The following is a 21,304-nucleotide window of genomic DNA, read 5'->3' as shown; positions in this document are numbered from 1 at the left end:
TCACCCTCAGCTCCCAGCTCACCCCACCTCGAGGAGCAGCCCTGCTCCTCCTGCTCCCTGACAATGTCAGCCTGAAAAGTGTTGTTTTCTGGATCCGCGTCAAAGTTTATGGCAACATTTTTTCAAGCATTATTTTTCAGTTAGTGAAACTAATGTAAATCAGCCGACATCTAGTCGTTCTTTACTAGGGAACAGTTGAGATGAATTTAAGTCAGTGCAAACACACTTCAGTTTAGCCTGTCCACTATGTAATGATGGGGTTTGAGGTGCAGTTCTTGCTCGGTGGTGCTGGAAAAGCTAAGGGAGCTTTAGCGTTCACCCCCATGGCAGCTGGCATTTAATGCCAAACTGGTGTGATCTCCCCTTCCACGTCTGAAGGGCACTCACAACTACGCGGGGCTGCACGCTAGCCTGGCTTGGCCCTCCCCGTCCTCTGCCACCCACACGCACTTAGACCAGGACCGAGTCCGTTCCAGGCTTGTCACAATCCTTTGACAAAGTAAAGAGAGACAAAGGGATAGAGGACAAGGAGTGAATTAGCAAGGAGGGGAGATCTGGAAGGAATAGGCATGTGGAGTGGGAAAGGGATGAATAGACCACTGGTTGAAAAAACATCCTACTGCAGTTTTCAGATGTGTTTGAGAAGGCCTTCGGTAACAAGCACTTCTTCAGGACCCCAAACAGACGACAGGAGTTGCAAAAGTCGCTTTAAGTGAACGATTTCATATCTAGCTCAGACTAGAAGGGCTGAAGGTCTGACCACTAGATAGTTATGTAATGGTCACATATAAAATCATCAGTTGGTCTTTACAGTGTAGTTCGAGTGGCATGAACTGGCACTGTAAAAGGTGTAAACCCCCCTCTGCCTGACCTAAGCCCTCTGCCCAGTCTTTCCTCTGCAGAGTTAATGCAGAAACAGCAGAAAGCACGTACATTTTGAGATTGCTTTCTCATTCTCAGAACAGCCCATAAAGTGTTTGTTTCTTTTGGGTGTTTGGAAAAGAATAACTACATGTATTCTTTAGAGCAGAGTTATACTGTCTGAACCAGAGCTACCTACCGAGCAGTTGTCACATCGTTACTTAGGGACATATGCCAACAAAATTTTAAATCCAAACATGCAGACATTAACTGGAACCTAGAGACTTTAGACAAAATGTGCATTGCAAACTCTTAAGCAGAGAAGTTTGCACTGATGCTGCTTTATATAAATCAATATTTCAGTTGCTACAGTTTCCAAATGGCCACATTTTGCAAGCAATCAATAAAGGCACTGAATTAAAATTAAATCAGGAATACTGATTGGGACTGTGCAGCTTCTGATGCTGAAGGCAAAGGCTGTGTACATGTTCAGTCAGAACTATTGGTTAGTTTAAGTCTTTGTATTCACAGGGTTTGATAATTGCATAGAGAAAACTCATGCATGCACAGGCTGAGATCAAACAGAGACAAGATGGTCTTTTTTTTCTTTTTCCACAAATGATGGTTTGACTCTTTGTGCTGTTGAAAGGCAAGTATCCCGTCAAGCTCATATGAGATACAACTAACTGCAGAAAATTATGTTCAAAATTATAATATTGCATTTTACTATCTTATTGAAGCATGATTAAAATTACCTCTATTACATGTACACTACATGAATGATGTTTTAAAAATCAATACAGTATGGAAAATCTCAAGTGTTCTATTATTTTAAAGAAAAAAGTAGGAAACACCAAATACATTAGAATCAAATTCTAACAGATTTGAAATATGATGCTTTCTATGAAGAAAAAAATTTATTTCTATCAGCTTGTTAAGATGTGGCAAAAATACATAATTATCATTAAATTGATTTTGGGATGATAGAAGATTGTGAAAATTTATGTTGATGGCTCATCTATCTAAAATGTCACTGACCATGGAATTGAATTACATAGTAGAGATGATATGTGACTTTTTTGTCAAAATACTTTAACTCTTAAAATAAATGACTAGCAGCTGAGTCCAGAATGCACAATAAACAGACTTGAAAAGCTTTTATCTTGATTTAAAAAAAAAAAAAAAAAAAGTAAAAGAAAAACTGTTTATATAGGAGTAACAGTTTAGAGTATCTTTACATCCAATGGAATACATTCTTTCAGTCCTTAATACCCGGTTGCATTTGGCCCAAGCACAACCCTGGCCTGTCTGCGAGATACTTGACCTGTTTGCTTTCAACCCCTACCAAATAATGGATTTGCTAGAACAGAGAGGACAACTCCCCTCGATATAGAGAGCATGCGAGATGGAAAATAAATGTTCCAAAGACTTTCAGTGATAATGAACAGAAGTCCTATTTTCAAAAGTTACAGATACTTTCAAAATGTCTAATCTGATTAACTTTCAATTAGATATAGACTATGAGTCTACGTCATTCTGCAAACAGAACTCAGGCTCCTAAGTTAATTAAAGGCAGAGGTTTTGTATTCCTTTGGGAGTTAGGCACCTAAATGCCATAGACATTTCAAACGTTTTTGAAACCTGGGGTTCATTTCCCATCTAACTACTGATTTCTGTGTGGTATAAAATCACCAGAGCTTGTATTTCCATACTTATATTACCCTCCAAACTCCTTCACTTGACAAGACTTTGCAAGCTTGCATCAACAGTATCTCTTCTACTGTGTAAGACTACAGGCAATGATCATAGAATCACAGAATCATTTAGGTTGGAAAAGACCCTTAAGATCACTGGATCCAACTGTTAGCCTAACACTGCCAAGTCCACCACTAAGCCATGTCCCAAAGTGCCATATCTACACATCTTTTAAATAATTCCAGATGGTCACTCAACCACTTCCTTGGGCGACCTGTTCCAATGTTTGACAACCCTTTCAGTGGAGAAATTTTTCCTAATACCCAATCTAAACCTCCCCTGGTGCAACTTGAGGCCATTTCCTCTCATCCTGTCACTTGTTACTTGAGAAGAGACTGACACCCACCTCGTTAAAACCTCCTTTCAGGTAGTTGTAGAGAGCAATAAGGTCTCCCCTCAGCCTCCTTTTCTCCAGACTAAACAACCCCAGTTCCCTCACATACTCCTCACAAGACTTGGGCTCTGGACCCTTTGCCAGCTTTGCTGCTCTTCTCTGGACACGTTCCAGCACCTCAGTGTCTTTCTTGTAGTGAGGGGCCCAAAACTGATCACAGTGTTTGAGGTGCAACGATGATCACTGTGGGAGGATTACTGATCACTGTCCTAAGTAATATCTTTGTTTGAGGCTATATGGTTGATAGATGATATTTTTATTCCTCATGAAGAAACATGCCAAACTCATGGATTCCCATGGAGTGCAAAGCAGCATCTTGCTTACAGAAGTGAAACAACATCCAAGGTGCCTGTTGGAGCATGAAGGGTCATGTACAAAGCATGCATATCTCACACTGAGAGGTGGCTTGCTTTGGCAAGGCATTATTATTTCTCCAGTGCCCATACAATGTCTGTATTCGGTAACTAGAATGAAATTCTACTTCATTTCTTTTACATTTTGAAACACATATGGGTCTCCTATTCCGTAGGGGAACTGTAATTCCTGTGTTGATGTGTTCAGTGATTTGCCCCCCCTAATTTTTTCTCGTATTGAGATATTGTACTTTTTCCTTGATTTTGATTGCCACAAAATAAGTAATTTTGATTTTTAAAAATATTTTTCTTTTGTTGTTGTTCATAGATGCAATGCTAGTGCCATCATTTCTATGATATTTATTTTGGAAAGATAATCCTTTCCAGAAAAAAATCATGAGGTGGTCTTTCTAACGTTTAGATCAGTCTGCTACTTTTGGTACCAGTGAAATCTTTTATCTTTCTGCTCTGTATTTTCTGAATCTTCGTAGCTCTGCTGAGCAGTCATAATCCTTAAAGAACACTTTTATAAAACCAACAGCTGAACAAGAATATGGCTAAGATGGAATTTTCAGCAGGACTGAAATTTGGATGGAATGTAAATAGGAGGAGAGTCCAGAATGGATCTCTGTTGAAGGAGAGTTTACAAATTAGGTGTGATTCTTCATAAGGAATGGATGATAAAAGTTCATGCATCTGTTTTGGTTTTTTTTTTTAATGACATTAAGAAAGTCACCAAAGCAATTTCTTTTGCTCCTTAATCTGCTAATCACTATGTATTTGTCACTATGCCACACCTACATTAAGATTGTGGTAATACACTTTCCAGAAATACTTTTTTCTAAATCAGCAAAAAGCTATAGGTAGCATCAACAGAAAAAAAAAAATCTGGATCAAAAGCTCCTTGGAAATTATGACATAAACTTTCAAAAAAGACTTGTGTTAAGACATTATAGATGATAAGATGCTATGACTGCTGTGTTGCTGGAGGCTACTGCCTGAGCAGTAGAGCTAGTGTAAGGCTTTTACCCTAAGATGTTGACTTTGCATTGAAATAATCTGGCATCCGCCTATTGTTTGCTATTCTGTCAGAGAACTGACTCCACCAGACAGGGCAACAGTTTCTTGGAGCAGCTGAAGCACAGCTGAATGAGTACAGATGACAATTCACAAAGCAGGGCATTCCAAGGGACCTTGAGATTTTAACAGGTTTTGATGAAGCGGTTTTTAAGAGAAAGTCAGTATATGCATACCAACTGACCTTATAGTTAAGACAAACATACTTTCTGTTTTTGCAGTAAAACTAAAATCAAAGGAATACAAGGTCAGTGTGGTTAACTTCAAAGATACTGAAAAGGAGAGTTAGTTGCTACTTGAAACCCATCAGCAACACCCTATAGCCTCCCTCTTACTTTCCTCTATCATTGGTCAACCCCTACGTTACATTTCATCTTACTTAGACTCTAAATTCTTCTGAGCAAGAGCTGTATCTTACATTTGTATGAATATTCCAGTCCATCATCATAGGACACGTATATAATTCTTTTACTTTGTGTGTGCAACCTTCTCGAGAAGAACAAAGTACCTCACTAGATGTGAACTTCGTCTGCATAAATAAAACCATCTGGATTGCTGTCTAACCATCTGGTTTGTCTAAAGTTTATAGTCTCCTGAGTGTTATTCACAGGCCCACGTATGATCCAGCCTCCACAGACATTTTTATTTGTTAAAAGCTTTCCCACAGCACTTTATTTTTTCTATCTGTTTTTGATCTTGTAAAAAAATATCATTTTAATACGCGTGTTGTAATACTGCATGTGTTTGTGTTTCTGCGAACTGCGTGTAGAACTAGTGGGTAGATATTACAGGCCAGATTCTCTCGGGAACAGTGGAGGAAAGATCTACAACAGAGCCATTTGGAGATACCAGGCCCTACGACTTCTTCACCGCTGTCCTTGAACAAAAGGCTAGGTGGGGGTGGAAAAATACTTTAAAATGCATCAGCTATTAACATGAAACAGGGCACTGAGAAATGACCTCTCTCTTAGTTCAAGAGTAACAGCTGGAAATAGGTAACAACCGCTTTGTCAATTCTACACCAGACAAGGACTATGCTGGGTTCGACGATTCCATGACTCCTGGCAGCATGCAGCGTCTAGATAACCTAGCCATATTCAGTCGTGTGTGAATAAAATGTATCATTATTTTCCCTTAGTGCTACAAGCTGGACAGTCACTACCTTTCTGCTAACTCTCTCCGCTTCATAACCAGAAGATTTTCCATCCAGAGCCCTTACAAAGCTTTGCCAAAAGAGTTCATTCACCTCCAGCGTTCAGCTGCTCCAGTTTCTGGAGAAAACGTCTCAGTTCTCTGGTAGGTCAGTAAGTATACGTATACAGCAGTTCACGAGCTCTGATACTTCTGCCTCATCTGCCCTCTTACCACAGGCAATGGAAAATGTTTCACTTGAAAAAACAAACAGATTCAAAATCAGAAATAGAAATGACCTCAGTAGAGATTAATATAACTTCACAGAAACCTTTTTCTGCTCTAATCCATGACTGATGTTTCAGCAAATTAAGCGTGTGCATAATTAATAGCCTATTTCTGCAGTCAATAATTGCACCTTTTCATCTACCTAGAAGATAGCAACTGTCTGCATGTGTTACATCAAAAGTGAGATTTAAAGAGAAATGTAGACCTACAGATCATGGAGTGCGATATTGTATTTGTAATCTGAACATAACTAAACCAACTGGGGCAAAAAAAGCCTGTATTTTAAAGATGTGCAAAATAGGTGCCATTTCTGTGGTCACTCTTCCTCAAATTTCTTTAACAAGAAAAGTAGAAAGGATCCCAACAGGCCTGCGGAAGCTAAGACCCAGGACAACTCCTCTCCCCGCAGAAGAGTTGAGAGAGGGCAGCTGGATCCCACTGGACCCTGCTGTGTTTAGTTTCTAAAAAAGGGAACTAAACCGAGAAGCAGCCTCCAGGGGCAGCAAAATACAGCAGGAAGCTTGGAGATGCTGTTCTGTTCTAAAAAAATAGTTTTATGTACGTGATTCTATTTACTTGTTAGCTTATTTGTGTAGCTTGGGGGTACTGGGCTGTTGCCCAGTCAGCTTCTTACAGCTTCGATTCCTGTTGACATATGAAAGTGTGAGTGTATGAGCTCACACACACATACTTGAGAGCAGCTTCTGCAGATGAACAGGAGAAGAGTTTTAATTTATTGTAAATAAATTTCACTAAAGCCTTGTATACTGCAAGAGAGGTCGAACATAAATGAAGCCATATTCCAAATCCTAGTCATAGTCATTCCAATTCAAGTCATATTCAAAATCCTAGATGTTTAATTTTATCCTTTAATATATGGATTCTAAAATGAGCACTTAATATACTATCACTTTCCAGCTAAACTGTGTTAACTGATAATATGAATTTCCAGCCATTGTAAATAGGAAGCATGTAGTAAATTAAGTCATAATGTTTTTCAGATTCCAGCAGTGTCAGGTAACAGAGCTAAAACAATGAGACTTCATATCTGTCCATATGTTCAGATCCAAGATGAGCTTTGTATTTAATTTATTGTACTGAGAGAGCTACCCTTTCTTTCAAAACTAAATTCAAGACAATCATTAATTGTGATTTTTCATAAGTAGCAATGCTAACAGTGGGTCCTGAGGAAACTATTCTATTGCTAATTATTTACATGCAATTAATTGCAGTGTGAATATGCCTATCACTGTGTCAATTTCTACATTACAAATTGGCTTGTGTTTTCAATCTCAATGTGACATTAACATCTATAATCTGCAAATGGGAGTCAGTACAAACACCAGTTAGGATAATCCATATCCTTATGTCCTTATGCTTTAGAGATTCCTTAGAGAAGGATAATTAAACCAAAAATTTTGCTTTAGATTTTAAATCTTTTCTTAGGAAAAAAATATTTATTAATATGAAAATCTTGTGTGATCCTTATTTGTTTTCAGAACATATTTCTAAGAGCTGGGAAGATTTGTTTTCTGGCATGCATCAAACATTTTTCCATTGGTCACAGCATTCTTGCACTAATTGAGTTTAGAAATCTCTTCAGCTGCTGCCTGGATGAGTATGATCTGTGAAAAGCAAGCATCAGAAAAAATGGGATCCATTAACTAATTACACTTTATCATCAAGCACGCATCAGTTGCAAAATGTAGTAAGAACTATATTCTGGCATTCCAGATCTTTCAGACTGTAAAAAAAAAAAGCACGTCAGTATCTTCTTTCCTGAAATACTTCATCCTTCTCAGTGAAGGAACCCACTAGTTTTCAAAAAGTATAAATCTGTACAAGACAGAAGCCTTCTGAAGCGTATAGAAATGATTTTGCTGTCTGAAGTAAAAACTTCAGGGAATATTCTTTGTTTATCATACATGAAATATGAACAGATCTTTTCCCTGGTTAAAATTATCCACTATGCTAAAAAAATCTTACAGTATAATTCAATTGCAAATTGGAACATTTTGGTAGAAGGCATGATTTTTTTTTTAAATGTGATGGACTATGTAGAAGAAATGTTTCTTCCTATTTTCCCTAAATGCCCTTTTAATTTTACAACTTTTTTTTATTATTTTCTATGACAACATACATAGAACTGACTATATCTTACCATAGCTCTCTCACCTTTGTATTAATGTTTCAGACAATGTATGAGGAAGATAATCTCATTAATTCTCACACCATTTTTCCCTGGAGAGCATTTTTTCTCCTTTAAATAGGAGAAAATTTAGTCACATTACAGCTGCCCTTGTTAACATATTGACCCTGACTCTTTGTTGCCTTACCCTCTCAGTAGCTACATACTTCTGTGCTAAGTGGAAGCTAAAATGCCATCCTCTTGGAATGTTTACCTTTTGAACTTACATGTGAATTTGATTTGAAAGATGGCAAGATCCAAGTGGAGAATCAACATCACGATTTCACATGGAAGACTAGTCACTATTTTAAATTCTAACCTACATAAAATCCCAGGGGAAAAAAAAAACAAAACAAAACAAAACAAAAACAAAACAAACCACCACAAACAAACATACAAAAAAAATCCAAACACATAAATAGCAGAAATCTTTGATAGATTTGACTCCTGCATAAGGATGCCAAATGAAATCTCCACATTTAAGTAACAAATAAGTATACATTTAAAATTCACTCTTTGCACTACATCAGCCTGATGGCATTGGTGAGCAGTGGACTTTACACCCAGGTCTTGTACTGCAGCTTTCCATATGCTCCACTGGCAAATTTCCAAATGAACAGATACAATGCTGCTCTGCTCAGCCCAGCTCACTGACTCTGCTTAATCCACCTTCGCCCATCTCCTGCCATCCCTTCCTGCCCTCCTCCCCACAGAGCCATGCTACCTACACAACGTTTGTTCTTCTCTTGCGAAGTGAGGAAACAGCTGGAGACACCGTCAGAGACATTCCCCTATAGTGCCATACCCTGCTGCCATTCCCTAGCTGTTTCCAGCAAACGGACAAAGCAGAAGTGCCTGGTCTGCAGGAGGAGAGCAGAACACAGCAGCATCTTACACCACAGCCTGCAATGAGGTCAGAGCAGCTCCAGTGGCGGAGGTCTGACAGGGAGAAACACTCAATCCCTTAAAGCCTCACTGAACGCCCACGTAGATTTACTAGTTGTAAGATACTTGGTACAAAGATACATGAGATCATCTGTCAGTACAATACAGAATCACTGGGAAATCAAGGACTTAGACTTGAGTGAAATCTAGATACTTTTCCTCCTGTTAGGAAGTAATAAAAATGCCCTATCAAGAAGGGTTCAAACCTGCCAGCTTTCTCTTGAAATGCTCTTTCTGGTAAGACTGGCTTACCAGCAAAAAAACACCTTAATTTCTTTGGGCCTGACTATTCACTGTTTTACATGCTGTGTAAGTTTTCACACTGGTACAAAGTAAGGTCAAAAAAAAAAAAAAAAAAGCTGCCAAACAACAAGTGCCTTGCATTCCACAGGTGCAATTATTTTATAAATAAAAAGAGACGACTAATTTGTAGGTGGTGCTTGGAGATTTTTACTATGTTCTTTTTGAAATCCAAGACACATTACCATTTTAAAGTATTCTGTGCTCAGTAAAACTAGGTAGGGATATTGTTAGTGTTTGGACTTAAAAGTATAGTATCTTACCTGAGGTGTTGTTTTTTTTTTTTTTTCCATTCTGGTATCTTCCTCTTTGTTTCTTTTGTATATGGTGATATTTATGATCTAATTCTCTCTTCCCATGTTACAGCTTAATTTCTGTGGTAGTTGGTTTCTATGTGCCTTTTAGCTCCTACTCCCATTTTTATGCTAGCAAGCAAAGGAAACAAGCAGCACAAAGCCTTTAACCTTGTCTTCTAGGCAACACTACCAATACATGTTGGTTACCTTATTTTGCTAACAGAAAGATACATGTGTAGTCATATCATTTGTTTTATACACAGCCTCTTCTAGGATGTTTTCAGCGCCAGGAAAAGCACGCAGCAGATAAACACTCAAATGAGGATGAATCTTGAAGGACCCAAAAGATAAGCTTCATACAAGCAGACACTTTAAAACCCACCATTGAACGGTGTACCTGGTATTAAACCACAAGTCTTTATCAGTAGGCCTCATATAATGGCCACAAAAGGAACAGATTTAGATTTGCTTTCTTCTCCTTTAAAAGCACCCTGAACACCCAATAAAACTCAGTTACTAATGGTTCACCTTTGGGTTGATCACAAGTCTTAGCTATATCTTTTTGTCTAACTGGGTTAATAAGGTATTATGTTTTCTCTTTTTCAGATACATAAAGGTTTTGTCGTGTCTAATATTTCAGCTCCTGCAGGTGCTTTCATTATGCAAGTAAAAGATGTCTCTTACACAGAGCCAGCTATATTCCTCAAGTATGTACAAGCTAAATTAGTTTTGAAATTTCTTCTCTGAAAACTAACTGAAATTGGCCAACAAGCTGGCGATCATTCCCCTTTCCCCGATAATGGGGAAAGAGTGGATGACAGACACGTGCTCCTTAGGAAACAGCCTTAAAAAACATTTAAAAATCACTTTTTGGGTCACATGTTAAAGCTTTGTACAATTGGGGAGGGGTTGAGATGTGCTAAATCTTACACGTTCTGCACAGTACTATTCACTTGAATAGAACTAATCACTCAAATTGCATAAAGCTAAGTGCTTGTTTAAATCCTCACATGACTGATGACTAATGTTAAGTATTTAAAATGCTGTCCAAAGACAAAGGAAATGATTGTTTCATTTGAGCAGCCAACTTTGTAATTAATCACAGCAATTTAAATCTCTATCGTTGGAAATATCTAAGAAGCACGACCTGGCTTCATCAACAGAATCTGGTTTTGTCCTTCTGGAAAATTTTGCATACTCAATACAAAGACTTAGAAGTAAAATATTTTTGGCCTGAAAATCACTTAAATTCCATGCCTTATAACAGATATTAAACAAGGAAAAGAGAGATAAAAGCTCAAATTGATGGTGATCTGTGAATGCCCTGAATCTAAGAACCCCTTGCCTTGACCTTGAAGGCGATGGTCGCTACTTATACAGGTATAAAGAGTTTCCAGGATCTGCCTCAGCATACAATGCTAGAATAGAGTACTTGGTTTAATGCTTCATTTTGTCCAGCAGTTTACTAAACTTTGAAACTTAAAAAAAAAAAAAAGCTACATAGTTTGTACTGCTGCACCTCAGGGAGGTCCAAAGAGTAACTGTAAGCCTTTTTGGGGAAGGCATCGCTTTGTTCTCTTCATTACCAGAAGCCCAGCTGGGTTCCGCTTGCCACCGGGATACCCAACAACCCAACAGAAGGTACGCTTTGGTGTCAGCACCAGAGGTTTTGTAACTGAAGACACGACCTCTCACAAGGCTGTGCCTCCTCCCTAGCCCTCTCAAGCAGTCCTTCAGGCTGCTCTGAGCCTCGGGGGAGCTCGGGCAGGGAGTGAGCCCCTCACCCCCGTCCCATCCTACCCTGCCCCGGTCGAGCCGGGGCTGCGCTGCTCCCGGGGCTGGCGGCGGGGAGGCGGCCGGGCTCCCTGCCGAGCAGCGGCGGCGAGCCCCCAGCGGGGCCCCGTGCCTTTAGGTCAGAAGAAGTTGGTGAGGCAATTCTGTGCGTGCGACGAAAGCGGCTTTTTAAAAAATAAAGCGCGGGGGAAAAGACGGTGCGGCCCGCCGCCACCGAGCCGTGGTCGAGGTGCAGCGCCTTACTGAAGGCCCGGTCCCCCCCGTTTAACCCCCCCCAGCACACAACCCAGCGCCTGTCACGGCTCTCCGGCCGCGGGAGCCGCGCCCCTCAGCCAGCGGGGAGGCAGCAAACGGCGCCCCTGCGGCAGCTGCCGGGGGGGAAGCGCGTCCCCTGATCCCGGGATGGCGGCTGAGGGCGGGCCCGCCGCCGCTGCGAGCTGCCGCAAAGCGCGGCGGGGCAGGGGCGGGGCAGACGGGCGCTCTGTCGCGCTGCCGGAAGGCGGCGTTGCGCTTTGCGGCCCGGCTGCCCCTGAGGAGAGGCTGGGAAGCCCCGTTCGGTCTTTTCGCGGTGCCGCTGCAGAGGGGAGGGTGAGTGTCGGGGGGGGTTCCGGCCCCCGCCGCCCCGCTCGGCCCCTCTCCCCTGGCAGCGCTAACGCCGCCTTCCCTCTTTCTTGCAGGAGCAGTCATGCCGGCCAAGGGCCCCCTGCAGAGCGTCCAGGTGTTCGGGCGGAAGGTGAGGCCGGGGCGCGGCGGTACCGCTCCGTCCCTTGCGCTGGGCCGCGCTCTGTGGCCGTAGGCGCTCGGGGCCCCGGAGCTCCCCGGGGTCCTCGCCGGGGCCGTGTGGCGGGGCCGGGGCGCGGGAGGGCCGGCGGTGGCCGCGCCTGCCTGGCAGCCCACGTGTTCCGCTTCCGCGAGGGGGGTGGCGGGGGGGACACGTTTGCTCGCCCAGGGACTAGGCCCGGGTCTTGAGCGTCGGAGCCCAGCCCTCTCGGGAGTACTCGGGAGCGGCAGTCGCTGTCGTCCTCAGGCCGTAGGGACTAGGCTCATCGTTGCCGGTGCCCGAGAGCCATGTTGGGAGGTGGTGGGAAGATGAAAGTTTGAGCTGCTAGGGTGCAGTGGCTCGAATAATTCTAAGTAACTGGCTCTTGTGAGGAAAGGAGCCACAGAAGAACCGTGTTGCAGAACGAAGAGGGTATCTTTCTCTCGTTTATAACTAAAACTAGATAAATATAAACCCAATGTTGTTAGGACAGTGCCTTCATACTATGAGTCGATATCTGGGAGTGTAAAGAGTGCTACTGTTTTGTTTAGTCTGAGATGTTAATCTTGGGCATAAACCTAAGATTTTTAGATTGTTTAAATAGAAATTCACTTCATGCTTGTAGTGCAAAAATGAAATGCTGTACTAATACACATTTGGATTTTCAGAAAACAGCAACTGCTGTGGCCCACTGCAAGAGAGGAAATGGCCTTATTAAAGTGAATGGAAGACCTCTGGAAATGATTGAGCCCAGAACTTTGCAGTATAAAGTAAGCATCCACCAAGCCCCTCCCTGCTTTGGATGTTAAAATGCCATTACACCCATCATTGTATTGGGATGAAGAAAAGTTGCTTGCCTTATTGACAGTACTAATTTTTTGATTGTGTGTTATCTGATTACCTCAAACATAGACACTGTTAGTAAATTCAGAACTCTGTCCTCCTATGATTGTCTTGTTGGGAAGGGTGGCCTTTTCCTTAACTTGAATAATGTATATTAATGTAAATATGTGAATTATTTTGAGCACTTCATATCCATTTTTTTTTAATTGACACGGGTAACTTAAAACGCTCCTATTAAAAAGATTCTTTAGGACGTAGCATCGAAAACCGAGTAGATAAAGTGTAATAAGTAGTTGAGAAAATGACTCACAGATTACTTCAGCTCTTCAATTTATTTTTCTAAAGCTGATGTAGTTACGGCATTCTGCTTAAACTATTCCTTTACTCTTAATTCCCAAGTGCATATGCTTTGCTATTAAGATTTTTGAAAGTTGAATTCAAGATTTCAGTAAGTTTATTTGACAACAGTACTAGGAGATGTCAGAGAACACTGCCAGAGATATACTTAATTTGGATGTGTGCTTGTAAAATCAAGGGTCCATTTTTCAGAACATTTGGTAACTTCACGTCTGGTAAACCTACTAAAAGCTCTAATCCTTGTTGCTTCTGATCACAATTGAATTTTCTTTCTGTGTTTTTTTTCCCAGCTGCTCGAGCCTGTCCTCCTCCTGGGGAAGGAACGGTTTGCTGGTGTTGACATCAGAGTCCGTGTAAAGGGTGGTGGCCATGTAGCACAAATCTATGGTATGAGTTTTGGTGGGATTTCTGGTGAGGGCTGGAACAGGTCAAGCCACATATTGAAGAGGCTTGAGTTCAGAATAGTAACTTGTGCATCTTGATGTTCTGTTTCTTTTTTCACTGCGCAAATGTAGTTTTTAGTAAGGCCTTAGTGGTTATATTTTATGTGCAAAGCTGTAACATCTAGAGTAAACTGAATGAAGTAAATTTGTGAAACTTGGAGGAAATGTGAGGAAATGATCTTTGTGTCTTGCACTGTGAGAGGACAGTTCAAGTGCAGCTGAGCACAAAGATTTTGGGAGAGGAAAAGGGATTTATCATTAGAAATTATATCTTAATTGTAAATTCCCAGGTTATTCAGGACCATCTTTCAGCTGGCCTGCAAAGCTAGGCAGTTTTTTCCCCTTGCAGGGAAGATTGAGAACCTACTTGCGTTAGCTGCTGATAAGAGTTACTCTTTACAAATGATAGATTTGTTCTGCTGTTGCAGTTTGTGTCTAGGTTAGTGATGTGCAGCTGAAACTGCATAAAGAGCAGAAATGTGTTTCATTTCCAAAATTGATTGCAGTAGTTTTTAAAAAAATTCAGATTTTCATCAAAATCTTGATCCTGATGTTCTGGCAGATAACTGCCTAACATCAGCTTCACAGTTACTTGGATACTCCTGGACTGAGTCCCAATAACTGTTACAATGCTACGGGCTTGTTTTGTCGAGATACACTAGAAGAACTGCTCATACTGTCCTGTTGTCCCTTTTGCTGCCACTGTCTTTGAACACACTGATCAATTTTATCCTGATTGGAAATGAGAGACATAGCAGAGAGCTGTGTTGCTAAGGGTTTTGAAAGTTGACTGCTTGTAGGGAGAAGATGAACTTATGTTAGCTCTCAGGAGAGAAGGTGGTCAGGACTGCCCCTGTACAGTTCCTTGGCTAGCTGGCCGTTGTCAAATCAACACGTGAACTATGGGTGGCCTCTTGGCACAGATTTCTTCCAATTTGCCAAAGTAAAGGTCATGTGGAGTATGTGGGAAGGGAGATTAAGGAGAGAAGGGGCAATTTGGCAAAAAACAAGACAGCAAGTTTCTCAGATAACTGGCACTTTGTGTTTAAAATATGTTTGCATTCTGTACTGATCCATTGGTTTTTTTTTTAACAGCTATCCGTCAAGCTATTTCCAAAGCATTGGTGGCTTACTATCAAAAGTGTAAGTTGTTTTGATTGGTGTATTACTCTTAAGTGGAAATGTATGGCTTCTGGTAGTTTTGGTGCAAAAAAAAATGTTAATTTGGATTTGTTCTATGTGCAACTTCTTGAACTGAAGGTTTTTATGTTTGGTTGTTGTTGTTTTTTTTTTTTTTTTAAAACAGATGTTGATGAAGCTTCCAAGAAAGAGATCAAGGATATTCTAATCCAGTATGATAGGACTCTGCTGGTTGCAGATCCTCGGCGTTGTGAATCCAAGAAATTTGGAGGACCTGGTGCTCGTGCTCGCTACCAGAAGTCTTACCGTTAAAATCGTTCTTTGGTCATGTGAGAGTCAATAAACACCAAGAGAATTTGATATAAATTTCATGTTTCTGAATTGCATTTTTCTGTGTGGGTAAATAGATTTTTCACTGTTTGTCAATTTAAGATTGATACACAGATTGATCAGTATTAAAATCAGAGGGCTTTTGTCAGTTCTCTTATCCCTCCATAGTAAGTCTAGGTAGATAGGATCTAGGGAATAAAGGAAAATTTCTCCTTTTGATGAATGTGTGGTTATCAGAACAATAAAGAAGGCTTACATCCTATTTCTTTGTGGGTACCCGCACCAGTGTAGCTGTTCGTGAAAGCAGAGTTCAATCTTTGCCTTTCTGGTAAATTTAAACAAAGATGGACCTTTCCTTGTACCTGGATGGTCCCTCTTCATGGTGTTACGAACCAACGTGAGGAGCCCACATGCTTCCCCTGGGGAAATGTCTGTGTCAGCCTGGATACAGACCTAGTCCAAGATGTGTACAGGTGTGGCTCCGATTCCTAGCTGGTAACCTCTGTATCAAGTGTCTGGTGATGTGCTTTGGCTTGCTGCCCTAGTATAATGCAGCATGCAGAGCATCTTTCTGCATACACCTCAGTGCTGGCAGTTTGTGTTCTTGCAAAGGACTTATGTTTTCCTCCTACCTGCACCTGAAATACCACCCTGAGAGCAAAGTTCCACACACCACTATGGAATATTACGTGGCAATGAGTGTAGTCTGCATGAACTGCCTCTGTTTGACCTTGCCTAGTGCTTAGGGGCAAGGAATTTACCCCCTTGAGGGCAGCTCCCTCAACATAGTGCCCAAGTGGGCATTCAGGCAGCTGTTCTGACCTTCGTGTTTAAAATTTACATTGTCAGGCAGGGGCAGGGGAAGGAGTTTGTTGAATATGGAGGCAGAGTTTTCTAGATTAGTATGTCTAAATGTAGGAAACATTTAAGTAACAAACCTCATATATTGTGTTTCAAAATAGTATTTTTTAAATGTAAAATGTAAAAAGGATTTTGTGTTAGAAAATCGGGTCTGAATGATTCATCCTTCAACTACAGGCTCACACAGTACAAGCAAAGAGGGATGTAGACCTGGAGAACAATATTAAATGATTTAATGAGAAGAAAGAAAAATCCCTTTAGAAGCCAGACAGTTGCTTATGTCAGTCAGGAGCTAGATGAGGCAGTTTGAAGGCCTTAGGGAAGTTCGTGGGAAAAACCTGGAGCTGAAAGTATGGAAGTAATTTTCAAAGGTCTAGCTAGGGTGCGTGTATCAAACATGAAAAGAAATGTTGGAGAAATTCCAGTTTCGTCCACTGAAACAAGATCCTTTTTTTTTCTGGAAGTGATCTCCCAGGAGCCAAAAAAGAAGAGTGGAGTTCTGAGTAAGACATGGGATGTGCCAACAAAAGGCTGGTGGAAAGGCTAATTCTGTCTCTTGGAAGAGTTGCAAGTAATTACGTGAGTCCTCGGGTGTGAGCTGACCCAATGGGCATGGGCACAGCCCCGGGCTGGTGTTTCCTATGTTTGAAAACCATTTTGGAGAGGAACTGGAAGGACCATTGAAGACTAAGCAACTGAGAGCCTCGGTTCTGGTGTATTGCTCTCTAAACCTGGTATTTTTGTGTCTATCGTACAGCTCTGTGCTGGTACTGAAATTGCTACAGAAGCACTTTGATACTTGAGATTTTTGTTGGGCTTTCTATTAATGTGGCATTTCTTCTCTCACTTGTTTAATGGTAGGTCATTTTAGTGTTCCCAGTCAACATGAAGTTAAACCAGCTTCCTTTGTGAGTTGGGTTGGGGAACTGCAAAGAATAGTAAAACTTTGCCCTTTTTCTCTAGTTCAGGAAAATAGGTGCTTGTGGCTTTTTATAAATGTTAATATTTGTTACGATGTCTCTGCTTTTTCTGTAGAAAGGCATTTAAGGCATCTTTGCTGAAGTGCAGTTATTAAAGAGTTAAACGTGTAACTTGAAGAAATTCCTTCTGAAAAAGAATTCTCCATCCATCTCCCATTTTAGCTGTCTGCGTCTGCCACAAAATACTGCACTACATGACCTGAATAAAAGTAGAACGCTCTTATTCAAACCCCTTGCACTCCCATTGAAGCAGAGGGGCCTGTTGTGTATTCTATCACCAATTTACATACCAGGATTTTTTGTCTTACGCTAAGTGAACGAGATATTCTGTTCCAGACACTTGCTGTCCCTTTGGCAAGATGCATGGTTTGCTTTCCTCAGTTCCCCCCTTTCTGCACCCTCAGGTCTGACCCATTTCTCATCCACTGAGTTCCCTCAGAGGTTCTACCTTGTAGTAGGGTTGCTCACAAATTATTCTAGCTCTTGGGCTGCTGAAAACTGCCATGTTCTGCCTCCTAGCCTGGCTTTCTAAGGAGAAGATGCTGTTCATGGCTAACTTCAATTTTGACTACTTGAATTCCTGAGTTCTGTAAAAACTGGCATTTTGATAGATGTTAATTAGGTTCAGCTGGGGAAAAACAAGCCTTTTAGTTGTCTGGCTGGTGGGGTGACTGAAAAGCAATGGCTCACTCATTGCTTAGGAAATGTGTACTGACCTGCCAGTTGGCACATACGTACTCTATGGCGTTGCTTGTCCAACACTGATTTTGCCTAGCTGTTAGAGCCGTGGGATGTAGGGAAAAAGAGAGGACAGAGAGTTACTGTGGTGTGAAACTCAGGGAGGCAGGGAAAGATGCAATAACATGCCAGCAACCTTAGGGGTGAATTTCACAGCTATGGGGGAACCTGATGTATCGGGTTTTTTTGCCCACAGAACAGCTTGTAGTAACTGGGGATTTTTGTTTTGCTGTTCTTTTATGGAAAGGCTGAGAATAAAACTCGCATTGCTACTAACATATCCAGAGATGCTATCTACGTGTCATTTCTTCAATCAAAAGTTTCTTAGCACAATAAAAATGCTTTCTGAACTGAACTCTGATCCTATAAAAATGCCTCATTAATCCTGCAGTGATGTCATCCCACAGACTTGCTTTCTAAGTGAGAAATGTTCATGGAATTGGGCTGGTGTCTGCCTGGGTGGCTGAAGATTCTGGTTCTAAATGGTCACTTACTGATCACCCACTAGAGGGCTTAACTTCATTGGGGAAGCGTAACTACCGTGAAGTTTGGAGGTGTAAGAAGAAAACCTGTTCAACGCAATGTTTCCTTCCCTGATGTCCTGATTCTGCAGGAATGGCAATCAAACTCTTGTCATTGAGCATCCGCTCTGGCCAGAGACGCACACCCTCAGAGAAACAGTAAGAGTTTGATCTTGCAAGTCCCTGGCAAGGTTTTTGAGCAATTGTGGAGGTGGTTCTTGGAAAAGAAGAAATGCCCCTAGCCTCATATCATCCGGCTCTTTCAATAGTTTCACTGATGCTGCTAATCCTTACGAAGATCAGGTGTGCATGTCAAAAAGTGGCCATACTTGAATTCTCATTGAAAATACTTGTTCAATGAGGGCTGGAGTGTGTACTCTATAAAGTACCATGTTTTGTTATTGATGACAATGGATCTAATTCCAAACCAGGACGAGTTTGTACCCATGGCACTGAAAGTGGCTATTTTCTCACCCATTGCTTATAATCCTGATAAACTGTGCAACCTGTATATAAAATTAAGTCCTCTCAAATGTTATGTTGGAAATTTGGGGGCAAATGAGTTTTTGTCTGCAATATACAGATATATTAGAATTGAAATGTTTAAATTTTATTTTTAAAGAAAAATCTGTAACTTAAAGATGTAACACTAGCATTTTTTAAGTGTGGACCAGTGTGTTCTGTATTGTGTTTGTTTTCTTACAAAAGTAATTATTTTCTAATGCATTTTTCTGTTCAAAGTTTTCAGAAGTCCCAATCAGTGAGTATTCTTCTACTTGTGTAGATAATGTGTGTCGTTGTGTCGATATAATTTGGTTCTATTTTTTTTTTAATCTCTTTCTTAATATAGTCCTCTGAGTTTCAGTTCAGTGTACTTGGCTGAATAATTCTTTTTCCTTATTAGCTAACATCCTTCATGTGCTTGGGACTGTGCTATTTCCTACCCTGCCTTGAGCAGATATCCAGACCTAATGAAGCCTATTGCTCTAACTCTTGCAAAGTCCCTTTGCAAGTGATGAGGCTTGGCCTACTTTTATATATTGGAAGTTAAACAACTGTGAAATACTAACAAGCACCAAATATTCCCTCAACTTTGCTATAGAAAAATTGTAAAAGGAAGGCTATTTTGATAGTTCTGTTAAACCAAAATAGTTCATTTACATTAATGGAAGTATTTATTTGTGAAGCTGCATATGAAGCATGGTGTGAAATATGGTCTTGAGGAAGGGAAGAATCCCAGATCAGATTTCCCAGAAGAGTTTGAAACAGCTTCTAAACCAAACTTAACTTGAAAGTAAGATAACACAGAGACTGGTAATGGAATTTGGAAGCTCTAATACTTGGTTTGTCTTCGCTTGAGACCAACCTACGGCATCATCTTCTAAGAGTAGGTTTATGCAAGGGTGAAATGTTCAGTAGCCTCTGTCACTCTGTATGAGATAGATGCTCACAGCTCACAGTCTGTGAGTATGACTACATCGGTGTGTTAATTCAGATCAGGAACTCACTTCTGCTTCTGCTTGCAGTCTGGAGTGGTTTAGGACCACATGGAGCAGATGAAACTAAGCTGGGAGATACAGTCCAGCTGCAGATAAGCAGCCATTCCACGGGACCAGCCCCTAGCTAGTCAGAAGCAAAAACAAAGCAAAAAATCTCTTGCAATGTGAATTATGTGGCTGTCAGCTTCTCAGATCCAATGGTAATAAAAATAGCTCTTAAGAAGTACTCCGAACACAGTGTAGTGTTATGATACATATTGATTTGCAGTAAGTATCCTTGGGCTGTCAGCGATCCCAAACCTGCATGAGTATGGTTGGCTGCTGTATGGACACAGGGTTTTGTCTTTGTCTGTGGTTGGGAGGTTAAGTGTTTTCTTTTGCCTTGTCTTCTAGTCTAGCTGGGGAGCACGGAAGAGAAAGGGCTAGAAGGAAAAATGGGAGAACTTTTTACCTGTGAGAGGCCATCAACTTCTACATTTATTTTGGTCCAAACCCACCTTCTGTAGCATGCTCTGAGGATCTCACAAAGCACATCCTAGGAACAGTGGGGGGTTAGGCAAAAATAGGCTTCTCAAAATAAAATGAGTAGTAACAGTTTGAGTTATCATGATATGTGCCTTTAAAACTGTGCTTTTTAATGATTCTGTTAATTTTAGGGTAAAGCAGGTAAGATTTTTCTATTTTAAAATATGGTAATTTTTAATTTTGGTGAAATTATTTTTTTATATTTTAATGACAATTAGAAAAAAATCCCATTGGCCCTGTTGAATTATTTATCCTTTTTGCTAATATGAAAATGTCATAACATGTTTTATTAAAAATGAAACATAATTATCCTATTGGAAGCCTTCTTTTGTGATATAAGCAAACTATACACAAAAATGTATCTAAAATATTCTTAAAAATCCATGTGCATTATTTAATGGATGTTTATGTCTCTCTTTTTAGAACAGATAAGGAATATTAATATGTTAATCTCTAAAACCCTCTCGTTATAATTTATACAGTAGCATCATTGCAGGGTCTTGCAAAAATATTTCACTGTGATAAGCAGTAAAGAGCAGCACTCAGCGCAAGCCTCAAAGCACACAAAGGTGTGTGACGACTGAAGGAACTCTCAAACCATCACGACAAGGCAACATTTCTGTGTCATTGTCTGCTATGTTATAAAGGGCCGATTCAATCCAACGGAGGAGTAATACTCTCAGGTCTAGTGAAAGTGTAACTAATACAGACTCTGCTGAGGAGTTACCATGCATTACTAATGAGAGACATGCAGCCAGAAAGTTGTATGCAACACTTGCAAAGCTCCCGAAGCCGCATGTAGCTACCAAGCTTGATGTCTCCTTTTCTTTTCCTTTTTAGCATTGCTTTATTTTAAATAATGCATCCAACTATCTAACTTTGGAAGGATTCAAACACACTGTAGAAATACATAGTTCTAAGATGC

General features: G+C 40.7%; 2 protein-coding genes across 2 annotated transcripts in view; both read left to right on the top strand.

Moving 5' to 3' along the window:
- The first annotated feature begins 11,873 nt into the window (after nt 1-11,873).
- RPS16 (ribosomal protein S16) lies at nt 11,874-15,291 on the top strand. Its single transcript, XM_042792378.1, has 6 exons — nt 11,874-11,970; nt 12,060-12,115; nt 12,811-12,912; nt 13,633-13,729; nt 14,881-14,928; nt 15,092-15,291. The coding sequence occupies exons 2-6, from the start codon at nt 12,068-12,070 to the stop codon at nt 15,235-15,237; spliced, it is 441 nt and encodes a 146-aa protein (XP_042648312.1). The 5' UTR covers nt 11,874-11,970; nt 12,060-12,067; the 3' UTR covers nt 15,238-15,291.
- A 97-nt stretch (nt 15,292-15,388) lies between these two features.
- OTOGL (otogelin like) overlaps nt 15,389-21,304 on the top strand; it is a 107,875-nt gene continuing 101,959 nt past the window's right edge. The window contains exons 1-2 of the mRNA XM_042793212.1: nt 15,389-16,695; nt 19,097-19,115. Coding sequence (XP_042649146.1) covers nt 16,627-16,695; nt 19,097-19,115 — 88 coding nt within the window. The 5' untranslated portion in view covers nt 15,389-16,626. The remainder of the gene's footprint in view (nt 16,696-19,096; nt 19,116-21,304) is intronic.

The sequence above is a fragment of the Tyto alba genome, unplaced genomic scaffold (genome assembly GCF_018691265.1).
Source record: "Tyto alba isolate M040663 unplaced genomic scaffold, T.alba_DEE_v4.0 Super-Scaffold_2, whole genome shotgun sequence".
Classification (NCBI taxonomy): Eukaryota; Metazoa; Chordata; class Aves; order Strigiformes; family Tytonidae; genus Tyto; species Tyto alba.
The sequence above is the reverse complement of the archived record's forward strand: the minus strand, read 5'-3'. Positions and strand labels throughout refer to the sequence as shown.

Bases quoted from the DNA above. Each gene is read 5' to 3' on its own strand.
- RPS16 (XM_042792378.1), top strand. From the start codon at position 12,068: ATGCCGGCCAAGGGCCCCCTGCAGAGCGTCCAGGTGTTCGGGCGGAAG. The intron at 12,913-13,632 runs GTAAGCATCCAC...TTTTTTTCCCAG, and splicing joins CCAGAACTTTGCAGTATAAA to CTGCTCGAGCCTGTCCTCCT. The intron at 14,929-15,091 runs GTAAGTTGTTTT...TTTTTAAAACAG, and splicing joins GGTGGCTTACTATCAAAAGT to ATGTTGATGAAGCTTCCAAG.